We start from the raw sequence: 21,054 nt of genomic DNA, 5'->3' as shown, positions 1-21,054 counted from the left end.
GTAAACAAATCACTTTTATAGATGGCGAGAATCAGAGTCTTAGAGAGGGGAAGTGACTTACTTACTCCAGGGCATAATAGCCCAGCTAGAATTAGAACTCAGTCCTATTGATTCTCTGAGCACCAAAAGCTTGCCTTTCTCACTGGCTTCATCCCTGGCCGTCTTCCATCCTCTCATCGTTTTTACCCATTTTCTGCAGTCATCTTTCCAGCTGGATTCTTGCCTCTGGCCTTCCCCAACTCTAGTCCATCCTGCACACAACTGTAAGATTAACCTTCTTTAAGCGTATTTAAAAATTGAATATCCCTTATCTTCATTATTCAGGGTTCTCCAGAGAAACAGAACCAGCAGGAGATAGACAGATGGATATAAATAAATAAATAAACACATAAATAAGGAATTGACACATAATTATGGAGGCTGAGAAGTCCCAGGGGCTGCAGTTGGCAAGCTGGAGACCCAAGAAGTCCAGTCATGTAGTTCCAGCCTGAGTCTGAAGGCCTGAGAATCAGGAGAGACAATAGTGTAAGTTCTAGTCTGAGGGCAAGAGAAGACCAAGGTCTCAGCTCAGACTGTCAGGCAGGCGAAGTTCCCACCTGCTTAGCCTTTTTGTTTAATTCAGGTCTCGATTGGATGAGGGCCACCCACATTAAGGAGAGCAATCTGCTTTATTCAGTCTATGGATTCAAATGTTAACATCATCCAAAAACTTCCTCACAGACATGCTCAGATTAATGTTTGAACAAATATTTGGGCACCTCGTGGTCCAGTCAAGTTGACACATAAAGCTAACTATTGTACCTTCCTTAAGAAGTTAAAATGTCTGTCTTCTTTTTTTCTTTTTAGTAGAGCATTTTAATTCATTTCAAAACTTTCTCATGGACTTTAATCTTTTTAGATCTTCTCTTGGACACAGAAAGAGGAGGGAATGCTGACTTTGAGTGCCAGATTGCTCTGAGGTACTGAGGAACCCTTTTGGTGTTTATTTTTCTTATTATAAAAGAAATACATGTTTACCATAAAAATGCAGATAATAGAGATCAACAAAAGAAGGAAATATTTTCCTTAATCCAAGGATCAGAGGTAACCTCTTTTATAGCTTTTTAGGCTTTCACGTGTGTCATTAGCTTTATAAAATGTTATATATAATGCTTATTCTGATATATTATCATTTTCCATTCACATACACATATGCCTGTGAAAGGGTTATTTTAAATTATTTCATAGTACAGTTAACCATTGAAAAACACCAGTTTGAACTGCACGAGTCCACTTACATGTAAGTTTTTTTAAATAAATATGTACTACAGTACTAAACAATCCGTGGTTAGTTGAATCCGTGGATGTGGAACCTCAGGCATGGAGGGCCAACTGTAATGTTATATGTGGATTTTACATTGCGGGTGGGCTGGTGCCCCTAACCCTCGAGTTGTTGAAGTGTCAACTCTATTTGTTTCATGGATGTCCGATAATTTGTTAAGTAATTCAGCCCCTGGATACCAAGATTATTTCCATTTTATGCTGAGATACAACTTTGCACATGTAGCTTTGGGCGCATGTGTAATTATTCTTTTAAAAAAAACTCTTACAGGTGAATTTTTTTAAAACATCTTTATTGGAGTATAATTGCTTTACAATGGTGTGTTAGTTTCTGCTTTATAACATAGTGAACCAGTTATACATATACGTATATCCCCATATCTCTTCCCTCTTGCGTCTCCCACACTGCCTATCCAACCCCTCTAGGTGGTCACAAAGCACTGAGCTGATCTCCCTGTGCTATGTGGCTGCTTCCCACTAGCTATCGATTTTACATTTGGTAGTGTATATATGTCCATGCCACTCTCTCACTTCGTCCCAGCTTACCCTTCACCCTCCCCGTGTCCTCAAGTCCATTCTCTAGTAGGTCTGCGTCTTTATTCCCGTCTTACCCCTAGGTTCTTGGTGACCGTTTTTTTTTTTTTTTTAAGATTCCATATATATGTGTTACCATATGGTATTTGTTTTTCTCTTTCTGACTGACCTCACTCTGTATGACAGACTCTAGGTCCATCCACCTCACTACAAATAACTCAATTTCGTTTCTTTTTATGGCTGAGTAATGTTCCATTGTATATATGTGCCACATCTTCCTTATCCATTCATCTGTTGATATACACTTAGGTTGCTTCCATGTCCTGGCTATTGTAAATAGAGCTACAATGAACATTGTGGTACATGACTCTTTTTGAATTATGGTTTTCTCAGGGTATATGCCCAGTAGTGGGATTGCTGGGTCATATATTTCTATTTTTAGTTTTTTAAGGAACCTCCATACTGTTCTCCATAGTGGCTGTGTCAATTTGCTTTCCAACCAACAGTGCAAGAGGGTTCCCTTTTCTCCACACCCTCTCCAGAATTTATTGTTTGTAGATTTTTTGATGATGGCCATTCTGACCGCTGTGAGATGATATCTCATAGTAGTTTTGATTTGCATTTCTCTAATGATTAATGATGTTGAGCACTCTTTCATGTGTTTGTTGGCAATCTGTATATCTTCTTTGGAGAAATGTCTATTTAGGTCTTCTGTCCATTTTTGGATTGGGTTGTTTGTTTTTTTGTTATTGAGCTGCATGAGCTGCTTGTAAATTTTGGAAATTAATCCTTTGTCAATTGCTTCATTTGCAAATATTTTCTCCCACTCTGAAGGTTGTCTTTTTGTCTTGTTTATGGTTTCCTTTGCTGTGCAAAAGCTTTGAAGTTTCATTAGGTCCCATTTGTTTTTGTTTTTATTTCCATTTTTCTAGGAGAGATCTTGCTGTGATTTATGTCATAGAGTGTTCTACCTATGTTTTCCTCTAAGAGTTTGATAGTGTCTGGCCTTACATTTAGGTCTTTAATCCATTTAGAGTTTATTTTTGTGTATGGTGTTAGGGAGTGTTCTAATTTCATTCTTTTACATGTAGCTGTCCAGATTTCCCAGCACCACTTATTGAAGAGGCTGTCTTTTCCCCATTGTGTATTTTTGCCTCCTTTATCAAAGATAAGGTGGCCATATGTGCATGGGTTTATCTCTGGGCTTTCTGTCCTGTTCCATTGATCTATATTTCTGTTTTTGTGCCAGTACCATATTGTCTTGATTACTGTAGCTTTGTAGTATAGTCTGAAGTCAGGGAGCCTGATTCCTCCAGCTCCGTTTTTCTTTCTCAGGATTGCTTTGGCTATTTGGGGTCTTTTGTGTTTCCATACAAATTGTGAAATGTTTTGTTCTAGTTCTGTGAAAAATGCCAGTGGTAGTTTGATAGGGATTGCATTGAATCTGTAAATTGCTTTGGGTAGTATAGTCATTTTCACAATGTTCATTCTTCCAATCCAAGAACATTGTATATCTCTCCATCTATTTGTATCATTTTAAATTTCTTTCATCAGTGTTTTAAAATTTTCTGCCTAGAGTTCTTTTGTCTCCTTCGGTAGGTTTGTTCCTAGATATCTTATTCCTTTTGTTGCAATGGTAAATGGGAGTGTTTTCTTAATTTCACTTTCAGATTTTTCATCATTAGTGTATAGGGATGCAAGAGATTTCTGTGCATTAATTTTGTATCCTTACACGTGAATTTTAATTTTCTTTTTCCTACTAACTCTGAACTCTTTTGCCTCATTTTCACTTTCTAATCCAAACTATGATTTCTACATGTTTCTAAAACAAATCTATTTCAGGGACCTCAGTTTTATATTGCCTTGTGTTCTTTTCTTTTTTCATGTGTGAATTTTAGTCCTCAAATTAGCTCTCAGCTTCTTAAAGGGAAGAATCATATTTTATATTTTTGTGTATGTATAAGCAAATATATAGTAATTGATTTGAGTTGTTAGTAAATTTATTGTGGATTGTTAGACTGTTTTCAGTTCCATGGTCTAAAACCTAAAGAAATTATCTTGTATAGGTTTTATCAGCTTTGAAAATTTGATAGCTCACAGGACAATTTAAATGTAAATAGTAAAGTTCTCAATCTTTCTGTCAACTGACACATGTTATTGAGCAGTTTGTGTAGATTATTGCAATGGTTATGTTTGAAAGTGCAATGAAACCCAAGAGACACTATTTCCACATGTAAACATATAGCTAACAATCCAGGTCATATACAATAGATACAAAATTATTTGGGAAACTCTTGTGCTTGCCCTGGTATGATGTTCTGTGAGAAAATTGTTCCATTTAATTAATGACATGGATGTGGCCCTTTGTAAATAAGACATTCACTGTCATTTTATTGTTTGGGCTTTTACTCGATATTTGGTCTGATCTAGACTTTCTATAGACTTGATTAATGAATTATGGATAGAAAATATTGAGTTCTAAAAATAGAGCACTAGGGCTTCCCTGGTGGCGCAGTGGTTGAGAGTCCGCCTGCCGATGCAGGGGACACAGGTTTGTGCCCCCGTCCAGGAAGGTCCCACATGCCGCGGAGCGGCTGGGCCTGTGAACCATGGCCGCTGAGCCTGCGTGTCCGGAGCCTGTGCTCCGCAACAGGAGAGGCCACGACAGAGAGGCCTGCGTACTGCAAAAAAAAAAATAATAATAAAAAATAAAAATAATAAAAATAGAGTACTTTTTTGTACTAACTAAGGATATACCCTAATAAGCCTTGGAATGATCTCTAAATTTAAATTGAGTATGAAAGTACAGCAAGTATTAAAGAACTGCAAGCAACTGGCTGAAATTTTGTTTAGGAGAAAAATGTAAAGATCATCATTAGTGTACTTCTGCCTAAGGAGTTTATCATCCAGCTGGAAGTTTGGACACACACCACTCTCTAGTATGTCAATTTCCTGTGAGGATGTAATTAGCCATTAATGTAAGGTTATTTACAGATATAGGCAAGAACAATTATTGTGACTAAAAGGACTGAGGAAAGATTCATTGAGGAAAAGACATTTAAGCAGGACCTTGAAAGGTAGGATTTTGGTGTGTGAGTTGTAGGAAGTGAATTATAAGTGTGGAGATGGGATGAAGGGGCAGTATGAACATCTGAAAATACATATTTGATCCTGCAATGTTGAAGAGTCTAGTTTAGTATAAAAAAAAAAAGAGGATGACGGAGGAGGAAAGTGGTAGAAGATAAAACTGGAAAAGTAGATTGCAGTCTGATTCTGAGGAATGTTCAATGCCACCCTAAGTAGCTCAGAATTCATTCTATAGGTATTGCAGGCAATGAGGAGAGGATTTTAAGCAGGGGATGGCATAATTGGGTTTCTCTTAGGATATGTACTCTGAGTTTGTCACAGAAGATAGACTGCAAGGACTAGACAGTTGAGGTGAGAGAACGGTTGAGAGTCTTTATGAACAATAGTTCAGGATGACTACCCACAGTCATAAATTGAAAAGACAACCTACAGAATGGGAAAAAATATTTCCAAACCATATATTTGATAAGGGGTTAACTTCCAAAATAAATAAAGAGCTCATACAACTCGATAGCAAAAACCCCCAAATAATCCAATTAAAAATGCTCACAGGACCTGAATAGACATTTTTCCAAAGAATATGTACAAATGGCCAACAGGTACATGAAAAGATGCTTAGCATCACTACTCGTGAGGGAAATGCAGCTTAAAACCACAATGAGATATCCCTTCACACCTGTTAGAATGGCCATCACCAAAAAGACAAGAGATAACAAATGATCGTATGAATATGGATAAAAGGGAACCCTTGTGCACTGCTGGTGAGACCGTAAATTGGTGCAGCCACTGTGAAAAACAGTATGGAGGATCCTCAGAAAATAAAAATAGAACTACCGTACGATCAAGCAGTTCCACTTATGGGAATATATCCAAAGGAAACGAAAATACTAACTTGAAAAGATATATGCACCCCCATGTTCATAGCAGCGTTATTTACAATAGCTAAGACATGGAAGCAACCTAAGTGTCCATTAATGGATAAATGGATAAAGAAGTTCTGAGGGCTTCCCTGGTGGCGCAGTGGTTGAGACCTGCCGATGCATTGGACACGGGTTCGTCCCCCAGTCTGGGAAGATCCCACATGCCGCGGAGTGGCTGGGCCTGTGAGCCACGGCTGCTGAGCCTGCGGTTCTGGAGCCTGTGCTCCGCAACGGGAGAGGCCACAACAGTGAGAGGCCCGTGTAAAAAAAAAAAAAAAAAAAAAAGTTCTGAGATGTACATATAATATATATACGATTGAATATTATTCAGTCATAAAAAATAAGGAACTCCTACCATTTGTGAGAACATGGATGGACCTTGAAGACATTATGCTAAGTGAAATGTCAGACAGAGATAGACAAGTACTATATGATCTCACTTATATGTGGAACCTAGGAAACAAAAACAATGCCACCAAACTCATAGAAAAGAGATCAGATTTGCGTTTACCGGAGGCAGGGCATGGAGGGGGGTGCATTGAAGGAAGGTGGTTAAACGTACAAACTTCTATTTATAAGATACATAAGTACTAAGGATGTAATGTACAGTTTGATGACTGTAGTTTAACATTGCTTAATGATATATAAGAAAGTTGCCAAGAGAGTCGATCCTGAGAGTTCTCATCACAAGGAAAAAATTTTCTTTTTACTGTATCTGTATGAGATGATGGATGTTTACCAAACCTATTGTGGTAATCATTTCACAATATATGTAAGTCAAACCTTCGTGCCGTACACTTTAAACTATACAGTGATGTATGTCAATTATTTCTCAATAAAACTGGAAAAAATGGTTATCTATAATAGTGGCTCTATTGCCTGATGAAGGGACACTTTAATTGAGTTTAAACTGTCCTGGAGTTCATCTGTGACTTTGGGTCTTCCAGTAGTTTTATGGGATATCAGTGTCTTACATCTTCTCTTCTGCTATTGGTTGCATCTCTTTTTATAAGAAGGGAGTATTTGTATGGTAGGTGTGGCTAGTGGTACTACGTATTCCTGATATCTAACAGTCTGGATTTCATCTTCTCTTAATACCTATCTTTTATGAGGTTGCGTTTGCTTTGGGGGACAAATTCTGCTCCATTCCACCTCTTCTACTCTTGGACAGGAAGGCAGGAGCAGAGGCAGATCCAGGCAAGAACTGTTTATTCCTGCTTGGAGAGAGGATGGCTATTGTGGCCCTCACACTGAGGCATTTGTTATAATAACAATATCCTAACAGCGGTCTTACCCTGAGACTTGTAACCAATAAAGATTCAGTTGAGAACGATGTAATCTTACGCTATGGAGAAAACATTAAATTTACTGATTATTTGAGCATTACAGACGAATACACATATACTAACATAACTTCTCTTTGGCCCCCAACTGTAGCCAGAAGAGTCGTTGTTCCTTTCCCGTTCCCTGTTACCCTCATGCTCTCTCTTGCTGTCCTGCAAGGTGCTCTAGATGTTTTGCAAGGTTGCCATACATTTCACCTTTTTTTCCTCAGGACCTATTTACTGTGTTACTAGAGCTCTCCTGATCTGGCTTGAAAGTCTCACTGGAGCATTCGCCTTCCTCTTGCTTTCTCTTTTACTCATTTGGCCTGTTTCCTTTTCTTGCCTCCCCTGCGCTTTTTTCCTCCCGTGGCAGCCTGCTCCATTTCATCAGGCTGCAGTGTCCTGTGTCTCTGCAGTGGCTTGCTGCCTGGAGGCCCTCGCTCCACTGTCTCAGGCCCTCTACATTCAAGCGGGCATGCTCTTTGGCTAATAGGCACTCCTAGGACCCCCTCCTGATTGTTCGCTTGGGCCACTTTTGTTTTTATGGATTACAAGTTTCTTGCTCTCCTATTCCCCACAGCTTCTGCTGAATTTGAAGTCCTTTTTATTTTCCCTCCAAATATTCCCTCTCTTTGAAGGGAGAGAATTGACTTCTGGGCTGAATGCTACCAGGAATACTATCACCTGTATAAACATATTCAACCTATACTCACATATAACATTAAAACATATTTAAGTTTTCTCTCACAAGGTTTGTAAACAGAAAAATGGTTTCGTTAAATCACAAGGAAGTATACAATCTAAAATAGAAAGAAAAATAAATGTATATTTTGCTAGGTTATAATAAATATTGACAATTCAGACTGAAGTATATTCATTCATTCACTGAACATACATGAATGGAATACTGTATGTGCTAGGTTCTGTGGATTCGAGGCAGTAGAAGACATACTTTCTGTCCACAATAAGTAACAGTCTAGTTGGAGACACAAACATAAATATGGGTGATTACAGTGGGACAGGATGAGTGCCATAATATAGGCACATACAAATAATCTTGAAAACACAGATAAGAGAGTGAATACTTATGACCCAGCCCAGGAAGCTAATGCACTGCAGTGGTGCTCAGTTAGCCAGCCTGAGAATGACAGAAAGACTGTTATTTCACAGGTCAGCGTCACCCCTGGTTTGCCAGCTGTGAGGGGCCACTTTCAGCTCACGTACACACTTTATCAGAGTCATTAAACTTGAGCTAGAGGATCTTGGAGAGCTTTATCAAACATTCAGGATGCAGATTGTCTAGAGGCCAAAAGCATCTTTGAGGTGCTTGAGAATTGTTCTGGAGAGGGCATAGGTCACCGTTTCCCATGTCACAGGGACAGTTTCCCTTCACAGCATGATAGCAAAGCCAGAACATCTGTTTCTATGTGACTATCCTGTGAGTACATTGAAGGGGACAGGCAGTGGTTTAGTGCAACATGTGACTTGTAAGGAATTTCATATGGAGAGAATTCTACTCTGTGGTTCTGAAACTAGGGAAAAGAGGAAGTTACTTTTATTACTGTGGCATAAGAGGCCCCTTTGCCCAGGATTCCTCTTTCTTTTTCTAATTTGTAACCATTTCCTGACTGACGTTCATGTTGCATGCTTTCTCATAAGTTCCCCTATGCTCACATCGGTTAACGGCCAGGCTTGCACGCGGCGAGCCTGGAGCCTGGTCCCTACACCTGGGCTCACGCTGCGAATAGATCACACGGGGCCTGGTGCTGGCCTGCCAGGCCAGATGGAACTGTTCAACCCTGTGTTCATCCGTCACGATTACCAGGCATTGGGGGTTTGCCCGGCTTGCTCCACTCATTTTCTTTGTCAGATCAAAGTCCAAGAAGGATACATAAACGATAACCTAGAACTTTGCCCGGACACAGAGGCTGCTATCTGGGTAACGTCTTCCATCACACTATCCCCGAAGGCACGGAAGGAAAAGGGCAAGTTATGTTTAAGTACGACCTCTGTTGCACAGCCTCATCCAACCACCCCCCTTGCTTTGTTTCCTGAACCCATCATAGTCGTATTAATCAATTGGTTCAGGGATTTGAGATTTCCTGACCTAATCACAGGACTTGGGAAATACTGATTTCTGTTTATATGAAGCTATGGCTGTGATTGCAGACTTTGTACCTGCCTGCGCTCACATCTGTCATTCTGTATTCAGGGTTTGAGATGGCTCTGGATTTTCTCCTGAAGAGTGGGGATGAAGTATCTCTGTGTTGGGAGCAGAGATAATTTACTTTCGGAATGCATTTTGTTTAAAACAATATTGACAAACAGTGTTCATAATGGCAACAATAGTTTATGGAAGTAATTGGATGGGTAATACCTTTGGGCTGTATTCCAGATTTTAAAGAATACCTTGCAGTGTTTATTGGCATGTTATACTTCTCTTCAAAATGAATATTGGTGCCTTAAAGAAAGGGAGATACGGATTGGGGGAATGGCCTCAAGTTAGGGAATAACTAGGAATTAACTATGAGGAATGATTCTTTTAGAAAAATTACATTCAGATAACACAAAAGGCCTTTATTTAGTTAGCAGAATTTATATGGTTGTTCTCTAGATTGATGTTGTCTCTGAGATGTTGCATCATATAGAATAAGACCAGGAAAGCTGAGGCTGAACGATGCAGCGCTTTTTTAAAACCATTGTAAATGCTTAATGTTTTCTTTATCAAGATGATTATGTTTTATAATAACAGATAATAATTCCTCCATGGATTTTTAGAAATCACAGCTAGTCCATGTGATTACTCAGTTCTTTCTGAAAACAGGTATCTATATATTTACCTATATCTATATACATATATAGCTGTATATATTTATACAAATATATATTTACATTAATGATGGTGGAAAGCTAAGTGTAGACTCTTCCCACACCACTATTACCTTTAGTAAGCTGCCACATTTTGTGTGTGTGTGTGTGTGTGTGTGTGTGTATGTGTCTGCACGTCCATCTTCAGTGCTCTCAGCTACACTGTATTTCAAATGTTCTACTTCTTTCTCAGAAAATATTGGTATGTTTTAGGAATACTGAGGACGCCCCCAATCAGAGTAACTCCTGTCACAGGTAGTAGAGCAGAATGCCCTGGGAATAGATAACTCTGGTTAGATCTTCCTGGTGGACTCTTGTTGAACTTGACACTTAACTTCTTTGGGTCTCATCTTCCTCACCTGTAGAATGGTGATAATGACTACCGTAAAGCATTTTTAGGAAGATTAAATGAAAAGAGATCACGTGTAAAGAGACATTGCTTAGTACTTTGGACTCTGGCTCTGGAGTCAGCAGATGTGGATTTGAATTCTGACTCTCCTGTGTAAAAGCTATGTAACCTTGGGCATTTCAATTAATTCTCTGTGCCTCAGCAATAAATGATGTAAAGCATGTAAAGAGCATAGGGCCTGGCACATAGTAAGCACTCAATAAATATTCGCTATTATTGTTAAATTATAAACACTATGCAGTTGTTAACTTTTTTATGATGAGCCAACAATAAGACCGTGTCTAACTCCGAGGGGGAATGGTTTCTCTAAACCTATCCTAACAACAGATCTGGAGAGTTTAGTGGCATGTCAAGTAGCGTTTTGTTGATTTATAACCTGCCAACTTTGTGAGGGAATGAGTGTATTTGTAGGTTTAAGCTAAAAGTGTGATTGCATGTATTTGTCTTAAAGACACCTGGAATCATTTAGCTTGTCCATGTTTTAGAACTCTTCTATGATAAATATGAGAGTTAATCAGCATATGTATGGCTACAGCTTCTCTGTACTGTGTTTTGGTGGGTGGATGATTTTAGTGACCATTGTTTTGAGGGTAAGGATAAATTTTCTGTTTCAGCCAAAAAAAAAAAATTCAGATTTCAGTAGAAGAGGTTTATCTTATTTATTGATAACTGCAGTCTGCAGAAAACTGTCCCCTATCTTTCTTTAGCCAAATATTTGACAATTTCTCGTAAATTTTTCTACCTTTCCATAGTTCTGCTTCTGAGCCTCCTAAGAGATTTCTCTTCTTCCAGGGCACTTACCTAAAGCTCAGTCTCTGTTCGTTTCACTCCCAGGACCAATGGTTCCTCACCTTGACCTAGGATGCCTGTCCTCCCAAATCATATTTCCATGACTCCTTTCTGTATGTCCTGTCCCACTAAACTATGCTATTCTTTCATAAAGTATACTTTTACATATTACATTTTCACGGTCTCTTCGAATGAATCACTTCCTCATGTCTGTAGAAATGACCTGGTCTCCTAAATCCTGTTTGATATGTGATTTCAAACTTTGGTGGTGCTGCCTGGCCTCATCCTCCGTTGGCATAAACCGTTAGCCTATCATCTTCTGGAGTAAGGTGGGTATTTGTGAGCCCCTGGAGCTGGCCCAGTCCTCAAGGAAGGAGGAAGAGCAAGAACTTCTAGAACTTCCAGGAGATGGATGGGGAAGATGGCTCTCATGGTGGTCCACACTCTGCCCTCTGATCAGTGAAATTGCTCCTCTCTGTAATGTTTTTTCTCACTGAATGGGCCTCATGGAACTCTGAATCACCTGGGTCTTAAGCCTGTTGATCACAAAAGGCTGCTCTTCGGCATGGCTGTCCCTTCATCGAGTCCACTTTCATGCCTTGCTGTTACTCACTCCAGAGAGGGAGTGGGAGGGTATGGTTTGGGCAGGCAGCAGGGTCACAGGTGGCCTAGTGCACATGCAGCTTAGTTGCGCTTTCCCCGGGCTGTAGTCCAGGGGGTGGGACAACAGTGTCTCTCCAGTGGGAGCGTGCATCAGAGTCGCCTGCTGGTCTTATTAAAACAGACTGCTGGACCCCATCCCTGAATGTCTGATGAAGTAGGTCTGGGGTGGGGCCTGAGATTTTGCATTTCTAACACTTTTTTTGGAATGCATTATGTTTGGAAGTACAGTGTTGCTGAGCACTGTCAGTCCCTTCATACCTCTGTGTGGCTGCACATGTAGTGTGATTGATCTTGAAGGCTTTCCCCAGATCTTGCCATTTGTAACACACAGGTCAAATGCTACCTCTTCAGTGATCTTTTATGATTCCCTCAGCCAGGGCATAAAACAGTTGTTGTATGGTCTCTTCTCTCCAGTTTCTTAGCAATTTGTTTGCCCTCTTATAGTATTTACTGCCATCAATTCTGTATAAAGGGTGCCTGTCTTGGCTTTGCTACCAACATATAAACTCTTTGAAGGCAAACATATTAGTCTCATTTATCTTGCTTCTTCACATGCTCAGTACAGTACAGTGCCTTACAAACAGAAGGTTCTGTTGGTTCTACCCAGATTCCTTTGGATCCACTTGACCACTTCTGTGTATCCATCCTCCAGCTTCTGCACACTTTGTCCCTACCAACTTGTAACTTTCTTCAGAGGACTAAACTTGAACTACTAGAGCCTCTTCACTCAGACATGTGGAGAGCTGGAATTGTCTGGGAGTTTACATCCCTAGCAGAGTGACCTATAGCTAAGTGACTGATGCAGCAGTATGAAAGCTCAGCTCCCTTGCCTTGGAAGCTCCACAGCACTCACAGGATCAGGCTGAGGCAGGGGCCTCACCTGAAATCAAACCCTTGTTTGGCTTCTTCCCCTTCTGTATCCTGCTTTTCTTATTCCCTTAAAGAGTTCTCCTGGGAGCACTTCCTTAATAAATCGCTTGGGAGGTGTTGTGTAAGTGCTTGTTGAATGAATGAGTGCTTGAAAAGATGTACAGCGTCATAGTTAGGAGCATGGACCCTGGAGCCAGACTGTCTGAGTGTAAGTCCCAGTTCTACCAGTTACTGGCTGTGAGACCTTGGGCTTTAAGCTTTTTGTGCTTCAGTTTCTTTACCCATAAAATGGAGTTAAAATGGTACTTCACTGGGTTGTTATGAGGATTTAATATATCAATATTTGTAAAGCACTTAAAATGTTTCCTGGCACAGAGTAAATGCTGATTTGAAAATCATATATTTGACAAGGATTAACATCCAGAGTATACAAAGAACACCTACAACTCAACAACAAAGAAACAACCCAATTCAAAAAAGGACTTGAATAGACATTTCTCTGAAGAAGATATACAAATTGTCTATAAACAGATGAAAACATGCTCAACATTATTAGTCATTAGAGAAATGTAAATCAGAAGCACAATGAGATACCACTTCACACCCATTAGGACGACTATTGTAAACAAACAAAATAGAAAGTAACAAATGTTGGTGAACATGTGGAGAAATTGGGACCCTCATGCTAAGTGGGAATGTAAAATGGTACAGCTGCTGTGGAAACAGTATAGCAGTTTTTTCAAAAAACCAAACATAGAATTACCATATGATCCAGTAATTCCACTCCTAGTTATATATCCCAAGGACTTGAAAGCAAACACTCAGATATTTGCACACCAATGAGCATAGCAGCATTATTCACGATAGGCAAAAGGTGGAAACAACCCGTGTCCATCAACAGATGAATGTATGAACAAAATGTTGTATATGATAGAATATTATTCAGCCATAAAAAGGAATGAGATTCTGAAACATGCTACGATGTGAATGAACTTTGAAAACATTATGCTAAGTGAAATGGCAGACACCAAAGTATAAATATTGTATGATTCCATTTATGAGGTACTTAGAATAGGCAAATTCATAGAGACAGAAAGTAGAGTAGAGGTTAGGAGGGGAAGGAGTGGGGAGTTATTATTTCATGGTCAAAGAGTTATTGTTTAATGGGTACAGAGTTTCTATTTAGAATGATTTAAAAAGTTTTGGAAATAAATAGTGGTGATGTTTGTACAACGTGACGAATGCACTTAATGCAGTTGTATACTTAAAAATGGTTAAAATGGTAAATTTTATGTTATATATATTATACCAGAGTAAAAAAGAATGCATTAATTCTAGTCTTTCATTTTGTTATTGCTGTTCTGCCTCTGGGACTTTAATATCTGTCTCACTAATATTTCTTTTCTCTCGCACAAAAGAAGTACATGTAAGTTGTCTGTGAGAATTTAAACAAAGTTTCTGAAGAGCTGTAAAATTTTAAACATCCAATTAAAAGCAGAGAAACAAAAGAACACTGTGGATAAACATGAATAAATAAAGGAATAGTTAGATGATTTGAAAATTCTTTAGGTTTAGTCAGAATTTGCAGTAACCCCACGAGTGCAGTGAGTCCAGTTTAATTACTGATGCGATAAAGCAGTCCGAGCCTAGAGTTTTCTTCAGCTTTACCGTTTATGATTTTATAAAAGCTATCCATATGAGTCCACTTGGTTTGGGCTCATAGGCAAATTGGTCTCCAGCCAGATACTCCATCTTCTTATGTATCACACCTCTCCATAGAGCTGGAATGTTCCCCTGAAGAGTAACTTTTAAAAACCCCACAAACTCTAATTCAGATTTGGCAATCACTGTACTATGGTATTTGAGTGTTTTAGACTTAGCAATAAATAGTGTTTTAAAACTTCCAGTGTCTGTGTCTTAGTTGCTGTGCTCTGTATCTATAGGCAAAAGCCCTAGATGTAAGAATAAATTAAATCACACAAGAATAAATTCAATCACTCATTGGTTAAGATGGTCCTTCCCAGCCCATAGCCTCAGATTCTCCTCATTTTATCATAAATAGTGAAATGAAATGAAAGAAGGAAGAAAAAGAGAAGGTGCATTTGTTTGTGAGGTGCTGTACCTCAAGGAAATCAGATGACATTTGACAAATCTCCATAACATTTACTCTGACATATTTCTGCCTTTGCCTCTCATACTTTTACATCTTTATCTTAAGACGTTTTGATCTTCATTTAGGCAGTGTTGGGAGTCTGTGGGACAGAGGACTGACTCATTCAAATATACGTTATTTTACGTCAAATTTCATCAAAAGGAATATAATGGGAACAAAAGGCCAAAGTCCATTTAACAACTTTCCAAACTTCAGCCAGTCTCACATTTATTTCACACAAAACTACTTTAAATCTTTTCTGAAACAAGACAAGTATAAAAGAGACGGAACAATAATATGTCAAAGTTATACAAAAAAGTTTTGGCCTTTGGATATGTCGTATTATATTTGCTACTTGGATTCACATCAGCTTTTCTTCTGTTGTTGGTCTAGGGTTCTTAGGTGAAAGGGTGGTGTGTTATAAATTATACTGTTTAGAACAGGTTGATGTTACTGGTGGATCTGTTCTTGAAGAGTGTAAATATAATACATCTGTCCATCCCTTGTGTGTGGAGTTAAGTCTGACAAGAGATGAGTGGTACATATACCTAGGTTGACCATGTGAATGCTTAGTCAATACCCACTGGTTAAAATCTGAGCATTTGGAAAGTGACACACACACACACACACACACGATACATGCATGCATACATATGTGTATACTTATATATACATTCCTCCCACTTTTTGGGTGGAGAACCTTACAAACAATGACATGGTCAATGGACAGAGAGACAGAAAAAGGAATGGCCGTAGGGCAAAAGGCAGCATTGAAGTGTAACTTGTAAAAGTGGTTTCTTAGCATTCCTTGCTCTTTTCACACAAGGCAGAGAATCATTCTCACACACAGAGTTAACAGTATCAGAGCATACTCCCCTATGGCAGGCACAGAACTCGTGGAAAGTCTCTTAGGAGTGATGTATCTTAAGTTAAGTGGAAATCCTATACCCCAAGAATCTTAGATTCCTGATTAGAGATTATACCGATAGAGGCAAATTGGTTATTTCCACCCAACCCTCCAGACCTCACTGGTTGGCTTTGTATTGACAGTTGAAAGTAAACCTTTATTTATTTATCTGCATTGAAAAACTTGCACAGTGGAAGTTTGTTGATGTGCAGTGAATCCCTAGTGAGAAATTACTAGAACTAACAAGACAAGTAATATTTGTTTTCAAATGGATTTTTAAATTGACCTTGATAGTTTTGAATGTTTCTTAGTGTTTGCAAATCTGCTGATTTTATGAAAAATCTGTTTCTTACTGTATTAGAGTATAGCGTCACAACAAAATTAGCATTCCATATGTTGTTTGTTAAACATACTTGGTGACTTTCTTTAAAATGCCTTGGGAAATGTTTTGAAATTTGTTGAAACAAATATGCAACACTTGAAATTAAACGGTGATTATCACCACATTGTCCTTTCCTTAAAGCATTGCCGGTATTTGGACTCAGGAATGCTGTCACTGAACACGTATCCTGCAGAAATTACTCACAAATGGGTAAGACCTAGATACAAGCCTTTTTGCCCAAGTAGGTAAAAAGCAGCTTGCTACAGAACTCTAGCAATGCCATGCCACCATGATGAAGCACATCTATTTTACCAAAGGCTGGAGTGCAAAAACCATCTATAAAGCCTTTATTGGGGTTTTCTCTTCTCTAAATGGAATGAGAAAGTTTAGCCCCCTTTTCCTTAAATCTCCTTCAGAAGGTCTAAGTAGAAACAGAAGAATATATTTCATTTGATATGGAGAACTGAGTTCCCTCTCATTAGTAGTACTAATCATTAACAGTTAATCATTTATTGAAAGTGAGGGACTTCCCTGGTGGCACAGTGGTTAAGAATCCACCTGCCAATGCAGAGGACACGGGTTCGAGCCCTGGTCCGGGAAGATCCCACATGCCGTGGAGCAACCCAAGCCCATGTGCCACAACTACTGAGCCTGCACTCTAGAGCCTGTGAGCCACAACTGCTGAGCCCGTGTGCCACAACTACTGAAGCCTGCGGGCCTAGAGCCCGTGCTCCACAACAAGAGAAGCCACCGCAATGAGAAGCCCGCACACCGCAATGAGAAGCCCGCACACCGCAATGAAGAGTAGGCCCGCTCGCCGCAACTAGAGAAAGCCTGTGCGCAGCAACAAAGACCCAACGAAGCCAAAAACCAGTCAATCAATCTAATCCTTTAAAAAAAAAAAAGAAAAAAGCAAGAAAGTGAGACGTGGAAAGAGTTGTCCTGTCTCTGTCTTCACTTTTGGCTTAAAATTTAGTCAGCCCACATACTGAACATCTACTGTGTGCCAGGAATTGTGCAAGGAGCTGAAGTTACTGACAGGAATGAGACACAGTGGCATCAACTGTTCTGCTCTGAGAGCATCATAACTTAGCCGAGGAGGTAACAGGTAGCACACCAGAGCTGAGGAAGGTGTGCTCAGCCACAGGGAAGCACAGGGAAGATTGCACAGAGGAGTAGGCGCTTCAACTTAAAAGGTGAATGCAAGGTTACCAGGTAGGAAAGGCAGGAAAGAACATTCTAGGATGAGCAAGTGACCCATATAAAGCACTGAGGTGTAAAGGGTGCAGGAGGTTGGTGTGATAGTAATTCATTCAGTGTGGCTGGACAGGGCGTTCAGGATGGGCCCTGTGTTTTCTGCCATGCTGAGGAGTTTGGACTTCATCTTGTAGGATATGGAGAAACTAAAAAATTTCAAGAAGGGGCAGAAATTGATCAATGTTGTATGAGCAGAAGCTGAGGAAACTGAAGATACCAATATTGGATAAGAAGCTATTTTAACAGGCTTGGAGAGGATTGTGAGAGTTGGAACTAAGTCCTAACAGTGGGAATTAAAAGGCTGTCCTTTTTAGGTCTGAGAGATATTTAGGAAGAAGAACCAATTTCACTGTAAGGAATGAAGGCCACAGAGGAGTCCTGATGAATTCCACGGTTTGTGGTGTGCTAACTGGATGGGTGGCAGCACTGTTTGTTGTTAGGGAATATAGTAGAGGTTTGAGAGAAAGAAAATGAGTTCTGGTTTGGACATGTTGAATTTGAGATTAGAATGGAATATATTGGAAGTATGCATCTTGGCCTTTGCTCTGGTAGCCCAAGCATTTCCTGCCCTTCTCTTGGGAGCTTAAGGCTTTTACCTCTCATGAGAGAAGGGTCCAGGGAAGTGAGTGGGGTTTAATGCTTGCCCCCTACTGACAGCTGATGCCAATTGCATGCACGTGCCACTGGAAGGGCTCTCTCCAGCCTCTGGTCCTTATCTGTGGCTTCCGTCCTGTCCTTGGACTTGAAGGATTTGTTAAAATTTTAGCTGTTTTCTTCCTAGCTGCTTTTATGGCCGTCACCCCTTCCTCCTATGCTCTGCCAAAGGAGAAATAGTTTCTATGGCCCATTTCTCCTTGGAAGGGCTTGTCAATTCTTTGGAAATTGGTTCATCTGGTTCCCTTGCTAGTTCAGCTCTAAGATGTGCTCAAGAAAAATCATTGTAAGTTTTTTGGGTTTTCTCATTATGAGGGTAAGGACCTCTTGTGGCTTTCTACATTCCAAGTGGAAGCATGGAATCAATTTCGATAATTAAAGAACTGACAGTTACTTTAGAACATGATCCGAGAAGCAGGGTTGTGGATAGCTGCTGGCAGGTATTTAGAGCAAATTAGAAAGTGCTCTCTCCAGGATGCTGAAGAGATAAGCTTGGTGGTATCCATCCTCAGAAATTCATAGTAGGAATCTGGGTACACTGGATAGACTTTTCTAGATTATTCCCCAAATCAGAACTATTTCCACTAGGCTGCAGTTACCTACTGTCTCTCGTGTCTATCAGCACCTTGAAGATACCACCTTGCAACTGAGGCTAAATAAAGCAAAATGCAAAACAAAACAAAACTGTGGTGCATTCCTAAACCTTTAATAATTTAATGTGGACTCATTGGTTTGGAAACTCATACCATGACAATTAAAAACCTAACCAAGCCAAGATAAAGGTGGAAGAAGAGATAGTTGGACACATACATAGTACTTTTCTTCTGCAAATTAGATTGGAGGGAGGGAGTCGTCAGCAAAACTTCTTCTGTAAAGGCTCATCCAGATTGTAAATATTTTAGGCTTTGCAGGCCCTACAGTCTCTGTTTCAGTTATTCTGTTGCAACTTACCTCTGTTGTAGTAGAACAAAAGCATCTATAGACAATACAAAACAAATGGGTGTGGCTGGGTTCCAATAAATATTTACAAAAACAGGCAGCAGCGGGATTTGATGTCAGGACTGCAGTTTGCTAGCCCTGAGTTAGAGAATTGATACAGATAATAGGGTTACCACATATTTTAAAGTTTTTATTTTATTTTATTTTTTTTGCTGTGTTGGGTCTTCGTTGCTGCGTGCGGGCTTTCTCTAGTTGCGGCGAGCGGGGGCTACTCTTCGTTGCGGTGCATGGGCTTCTCACTGCAGTGGCTTCTCTTGTTGTGGAGCACGGGCTCTAGGCGCATGGGCTCAGTAGTTGTGGCTCATGGGCTCTGGAGTGCAGGCTTGGGAACGTGGTTTTGATTAAAGGAATAAAGGTCAAATGGTGAATAAGTTTTTATTGGGGCATAGGCTGTCACCACCATATCTTATATTGGTTCATTTTATTCTTTCATTCAACAAATGTTGATTGATCATCTGTTACATGCTAGGCATTGTGCTGAGGATTTCATAGTTCTGCTTTAGGTAGAAGCTGATGTGGCCTGTGCTAGTCTTCGCGTACCATGATCCTCACACCCCTTCTCTGCTCAGGTCCTCCAGTGGCTTTCCATCACAATCAGCGGGGTTTCCAAGGTTGAACACCATCTCGCCCCGGTTACTTCTCTCACCTTATTTCCTCCCTCTGTCCAGCTTTGTCACTCTGCTCCAGCCCCACTGACCTGCTTGGTGTTCCTCAAGCAAACTAAGCAAGCACATGTTTAGGAATCCTGTATTTGCTGTTCTGTCTGTATGGAATACTTGTTTCTGTAGACATCCGTGGGGCTTATTCCCTCATTTTATTCGGGGCTCTGCTCAAACGTCACCTCAACAGAAAGGCTTTACCTGACATGGTACTAGTACTCCTTTATTCTCTGTTCCCTTTTCTTCATCTTTTTTCATAGCACTCATCGTCACCTGGTATTATATAAATACTGAGTGTGGCCTTTCTCTCCGCTAGAATATAAGTATAAACTCCATAAAGTCAGGTATTTTATTTTGTTCATTATATTATTAGCACCTAAAACAGAGCCTGGGCATAATATATATTTAATCAATATCTGTAGATTGTCGAATGACTCTGCTTCTTAATCTTAGGTTCATGTCTTTTGTCCAACTAAACAAAGATGGAATAGCATTACTATACCAAAAATACTCATTAAGGGAATTTAATCGTAAGAAGTCTTAGTTACTTACCGAAGATACAACTAATATTAGATCTGCAAGTTCCTGTCCTAGAGCCCTGTTTTCGGGATATTTGGCCATTGTGACTTTGGTTTGGCTCCGCTGTTATTTTTACATGGTGCTAATGTGTTCCTGACATATTTCAGAGACCAGGCTTGTCATTAACCTTGAGGGGTCCCATGCATATCTCTCTTACACTTTTGAAATGAAATTTCAGAATTGAATCAAATTTATTGTTTCAGTCAAAATGGATTTGATTTACAGATGTCTCATCCCTTAAAAACAGATCTAAGAAAAGAAAGCTTCCATCAACTTCAGTTCTTGTTTTCTTGTCTCCTCCAAACAAGAACTAAGGACTTTAGTATAAGACATTTTCCATAGACTTTATTGTGTTAAAAACATTGGTGCATGTTAAACTAAGTACATTCTGTTTGCCTATGTTTCAAGGTTTGTTTCATCGGGGAAGTAGTATAATCCACTAGCAAGTTGTGTATAATCACATTTTCAGAATGTGATTATTGCTCATAAAAGTGGTTTTAATTGAAAATTTTATGTCATGGATAGCCTATAGCAATCTTAGATGCACATACCTATATTTATGTGTCTATAATTTATTTTTTAAGATTCCCCATACAACACTATTTTGAAATTACTAAAGGGGTTTTCTTTCTTTTTTTGTTATTCATCTGGGTAACTTAAAAAAGTATTGCTGTTATGTT

General features: G+C 39.6%; 1 protein-coding gene across 2 annotated transcripts in view; it reads left to right on the top strand.

The window, feature by feature from the left end:
- Positions 1 to 21,054, top strand: part of SUGCT (succinyl-CoA:glutarate-CoA transferase) — a 688,910-nt gene that overhangs the window by 366,251 nt on the left and 301,605 nt on the right. The window contains exon 13 of one of the 2 annotated variants that reach the window (XM_029233792.1): positions 899 to 959. The exons of the other annotated variant lie outside the window; for it this stretch is intronic. Within the exon in view, the coding sequence (XP_029089625.1) occupies positions 899 to 958 (60 nt within the window). The 3' untranslated portion in view covers position 959. The remainder of the gene's footprint in view (positions 1 to 898; positions 960 to 21,054) is intronic. 2 annotated transcript variants of the gene reach the window in all.

This window comes from Monodon monoceros, unplaced genomic scaffold (assembly GCF_005190385.1).
Source record: "Monodon monoceros isolate NGI ecotype Baffin Bay Population unplaced genomic scaffold, NGI_Narwhal_1 Super_Scaffold_2, whole genome shotgun sequence".
NCBI classification, from domain to species: domain Eukaryota; kingdom Metazoa; phylum Chordata; class Mammalia; order Artiodactyla; family Monodontidae; genus Monodon; species Monodon monoceros.
The sequence above is the reverse complement of the archived record's forward strand: the minus strand, read 5'-3'. Positions and strand labels throughout refer to the sequence as shown.